Here is a 5000-nt window from a genome sequence, read left to right as displayed (position 1 = left end):
TCAGACGAAGCAGAGGAAGCAGACGAAGCAGACGAAGCAGAGGAAGCAGAGGAAGCAGAGGAATCAGAGGAAGCAGACGAAACAGAGGAAGCAGAGGAATCAGAGGAAGCAGACGAAGCAGAGGAAGCAGAGGAATCAGAGGAAGCAGAGGAAGCAGAGGAAGCAGAGGAAGCAGAGGAAGCAGAGGAAGCAGACGAAGCAGAGGAATCAGACGAAGCAGACGAAGCAGAGGAAGCAGAGGAAGCAGACGAAGCAGAGGAAGCAGAGGAAGCAGAGGAAGCAGAGGGAGCAGAGGAAGCAGAGGAATCAGAGGAAGCAGAGGAAGCAGAGGGAGCAGAGGAAGCAGAGGAAGCAGAGGAATCAGAGGAATTAGAGGAAGCAGAGGAAGCAGAGGAAGCAGAGGGAGCAGACGAAGCAGAGGCACTGGGTAGTGCTGTTGCCCTTACAACCCTGTTTATTAGAAGTATTTGGTAGCTGGGTCAGAGTGTCACATAACCCTGTTTATTAGAAGGCTTTGGTAGCTGGGTCAGAGTGTCACATAACCCTGTTTATTAGAAGTATTTGGTAGCTGGGTCAGAGTGTCACATAACCCTGTTTATTAGAAGTATTTGGTAGCTGGGTCAGAGTGTCACATAACCCTGTTTATTAGAAGGCTTTGGTAGCTGGGTCAGAGTGTCACATAACCCTGTTTATTAGAAGTATTTGGTAGCTGGGTCAGCTGGCCTCCGCTGAGTCTGTAGTTCATGAATATTTTAGAGTTGTTTTGTGAGGAGGGGAGGGATCTGAATTCAAGCTGAAGATGTAAAGTAGTAACAGACTTCTTTACTTGTAAATATATCTTATATAAAGAACGGAACGGAGGGGATCGTGCCTCCAACACCAATTTACCCCGTCAGATCAATCCGGATGTAAACGAACCCGCTGTGTAAGTTCTACCGTGGCCCGTCCTCCCTCGAACAGTCAGCCAGGTCTTTGAAGAAGCATTTGTCCTGTCACTCCCGTCAAGGCAACTAAAGGCAAATCAGCCTCTATTGATCTCACTTTAATCATTAGAAACCAGCTCATATTTATACTAAACCCTGATGTTAAACCAGGATGTGTAGGCAGGGACAGTCAGCTTGGTGCTTTAGTCAGACAGCTAAACAGAATCACATCCCTTCTTCTCGTGCGGATCTCCTTCGCAGTTAGTGTTCATTAAATTGTATGAGTTTAGACACCACACCCCTTACAGTGACTGGCAATATACTTCATTATAATCATCTGCTTGTGGGTTGGATTTATTTCTCAGTCAATTTAAACGGATCAAAAGCACTGGGCCTCATTCTTCTAGGAGAGATAGAGAGACAGAGACTGAGAGAGAGAGAGAGACAGAGACAGAGACTGAGAGAGAGAGAGAGAGAGAGACAGAGACTGAGACTGAGACTGAGAGACTGAGACTGAGAGACTGAGACTGAGAGACTGAGACTGAGGGACTGAGACTGAGACTGAGACTGAGACTGAGAGACAGAGACAGAGACTGAGGGACTGAGACTGAGAGACTGAGACTGAGAGACAGAGACTGAGAGAGAGACTGAGACTGAGACTGAGAGACAGAGACTGAGAGACAGAGAGACTGAGAGACAGAGAGACTGAGAGACAGAGAGAGAGACTGAGAGACAGAGAGAGAGACAGAGAGACTGAGAGAGAGAGAGACAGAGACTGAGACTGAGACTGAGACTGAGACTGAGACTGAGACTGAGACTGAGACTGAGACTGAGACTGAGACTGAGACTGAGACTGAGACTGAGACTGAGAGACTGAGACTGAGAGACTGAGACTGAGACTGAGACAGAGAGACAGAGACAGAGACTGAGACAAAGAGAGAGACAGAGACAGAGACAAAGAGAGAGACAGAGACAGAGACAGAGACAGAGAGACAGAGACAGAGACAGAGACAGAGACAGAGACAGAGACAAAGACTGAGACTGAGACAGAGACAGAGACAGAGACTGAGACAGAGACAGAGACAGAGACAGAGACAGAGACAGAGACAGAGACAGAGACAGAGACAGAGACCGAGACAAAGAGAGAGACAGAGATAGAGACAGAGACAAAGAGAGAAACAGAGAGAGAGACAGAGAGAGAGAGAGAGAGAGAGACAGAGACAGAGAGAGACAAAGAGAGAGACAGAGATAGAGACAGAGACAAAGAGAGAGACAGAGAGAGAGACAGAGAGAGAGAGAGAGAGACAGAGACTGAGACAAAGAGAGAGACAGAGACAGAGACAGAGACAAAGAGAGAGACAGAGAGAGAGACAGAGAGAGAGAGAGAGAGAGAGAGAGAGACAGAGAGAGAGAGAGAGAGAGAGAGAGAGAGAGAGAGAGAGAGAGACACAGAGAGAGAGAGAGACAGAGAGAGACAGAGAGAGAGACAGAGAGCGAGAGAGAGAGAGAGAGAGACAGAGAGAGACAGAGAGAGAGAGAGAGAGAGAACTTTATTATTTTGAGACTTTTTGATTGTACTGTAAATGTATTTATTTAACTTTAGTTTATTATCAATTTCACTTGCTTTGGCAATGTCAACACATGTTTCTCATGCCAATAATGCCCTTTAAATTGCATTGAATTGATAGAGAGAGAGAGATCAATAGAGAGAGAGAGACACACACAGAGAGACACAGAGAGACACAGAGAGAGAGAGAGAGACAGAGAGAGACACAGAGAGACACAGAGAGAGACAGAGAGAGAGAGAGAGAGATAGACAGAGAGAGAGAGAGAGAGAGAGAGAGAGAGAGAGAGACAGAGAGACACAGAGAGACACAGAGAGAGAGAGACAGAGAGACACAGAGAGAGACAGAGAGAGAGACAGGGAGACACAGAGAGAGACAGAGAGAGAGACACAGAGAGAGAGAGACAGAGAGAGAGACAGAGAGAGAGACAGAGAGAGAGAGAGAGAGAGACAGAGAGAGAGACAGAGAGAGAGAGAGAGAGACAGAGAGAGAGAGACAGAGAGACAGAGAGAGAGACAGAGAGAGAGAGAGAAACAGAGAGACGAAAGCAGCATGTCTTTTGAACAGGTCAGGGTTCCACAGCCGCAGGCAGAACAGTTGAAACTGGAGCAGCAGCACGGCCAGGTGGACTGGGGACAGCCAGGAGTCATCAGGCCAGATAGTCCTGATACATGATCCTAGAGAACCTAAATTCACACTGGACACCAGATAAGACAGGAGAATTACAACAAATATAACAGACTGACCCTAGCCCCCTGGCATATAGACTTTTGCAGCATAGATACTGGAGGCAGAGATGGGGGGGGCTTGGGGATACTGTGGCCCTGTTCAACGATATCCCCAGACAGGGCGAACCAGGCAGGTTATAACCCCACCCACTTTGTTCAGGCAAAGACCCCACACCATTAGAGGGACATCAACAGACCACCAATTTACTACCCTGAGACAAGGCTGAGTATAAACCACAAAGCTCTCTCTCTATCACTCTCTCGCTATCACTATTTCCCTCTCTCGCTCTTGCTCTCTGTCTCTGTCACTCTCTACTCTCTCTCTCTCTCTCTCTCTCTATCACTCTCTCGCTATCACTATTTCCCTCTCTCGCTCTTGCTCTCTGTCTGTCACTCTCTACTCTCTCTCTCTCTCTCTCTCTCTCTCTCTTGCCTCTCGCTCCCTCTCTCTCTCTCTCTCCCTCTCTCTCTCTCTCTCTCTCTCGTCTCTCTCGATCTCTCTCCTCTGAATGCTGTCTCGACCTCTGAATGCTGACTCGACCTCTGAATGCTGACTCGACCTCTGAATGCTGTCTCGACCTCTGAATGCTGTCTCGACCTCTGAATGCTGTCTCGACCTCTGAATGCTGACTCGACCTCTGAATGCTGTCTCGACCTCTGAATGCTGTCTCGACCTCTGAATGCTGACTCGACCTCTGAATGCTGACTCGACCTCTGAATGCTGTCTCGACCTCTGAATGCTGACTCGACATCTGAATGATCGGCTATGAAAAGCCAACAGACATTTACTCTACAACCACTGTGACTTTTATTTGACCCATCGAAGAATGTTTGAACATCTTAAAGCACATCTTAAAGAACACCTTAAAGAACACCTTAAAGAACACCTTAAAGAACATCTTATTGAACACCTTATTGACACCTTCAAGAACATCTTAAGGAACATCTTAAAGAACATCTTATTGAACACCTTAAAGAACACCTTAAAGAACACCCTGCCATGTCAGAAGAACACCTTAAAGAACATCTTAAAGAACATCTTAAAGAACACCTTAAAGAACACCTTAAAGAACACCTTAAAGAACACCTTAAAGAACATCTTATTGAACACCTTAAAGACATCTTAAAGAACATCTTAAGGAACACCTTAAAGAACACCTTAAGGAACACCTTAAAGAACACCCTGCCATGTCAGAAGAACACCTTAAGGAACACCTTAAAGAACACCTTAAAGAACATCTTAAGGAACACCTTAAAGAACACCTTAAGGAACACCTTAAAGAACACCCTGCCATGTCAGAAGAACACCTTAAAGAACACCCTGCCATGTCAGAAGAACACCTTAAGGAACACCTTAAAGAACACCTTAAAGAACATCTTAAGGAACACCTTAAAGAACACCTTAAGGAACACCTTAAAGAACACCCTGCCATGTCAGAAGAACACCTTAAAGAACATCTTAAGGAACACCTTAAAGAACACCTTAAGGAACACCTTAAAGAACACCTTAAGGAACACCTTAAAGAACACCTTAAAGAACACCCTGCCATGTCAGAAGAACACCTTAAAGAACACCCTGCCATGTCAGAAGAACACCTTAAAGAACATCTTAAAGAACATCTTAAAGAACACCTTAAAGAACACCTTAAAGAACACCTTAAAGAACATCTTAAGGAACACCTTAAAGAACACCTTAAGGAACACCTTAAAGAACACCCTGCCATGTCAGAAGATCATCTTAAAGAACATCTTAAAGAACACCTTAAAGAACACCCTGCCATGTC

At 45.7% G+C, this 5000-nt stretch overlaps 1 protein-coding gene across 1 annotated transcript in view; it reads left to right on the top strand.

Moving 5' to 3' along the window:
- Positions 1–318, top strand: part of LOC121845920 (spore wall protein 2-like) — a gene marked incomplete at its 3' end in the record, with an annotated part of 1366 nt that extends 1048 nt beyond the window's left edge. Inside the window, exon 2 of the mRNA XM_042318243.1 lies at positions 1–318. This exon is cut by the window's left edge and continues 329 nt beyond it. Within this exon, the coding sequence (XP_042174177.1) occupies positions 1–318 (318 nt within the window).
- Between the last annotated feature and the right edge of the window lie 4682 nt (positions 319–5000).

Source organism: Oncorhynchus tshawytscha, unplaced genomic scaffold (assembly GCF_018296145.1).
Source record: "Oncorhynchus tshawytscha isolate Ot180627B unplaced genomic scaffold, Otsh_v2.0 Un_contig_1937_pilon_pilon, whole genome shotgun sequence".
NCBI classification, from domain to species: Eukaryota; Metazoa; Chordata; class Actinopteri; order Salmoniformes; family Salmonidae; genus Oncorhynchus; species Oncorhynchus tshawytscha.
This window is presented reverse-complemented; position numbering and strand designations above follow the sequence as displayed.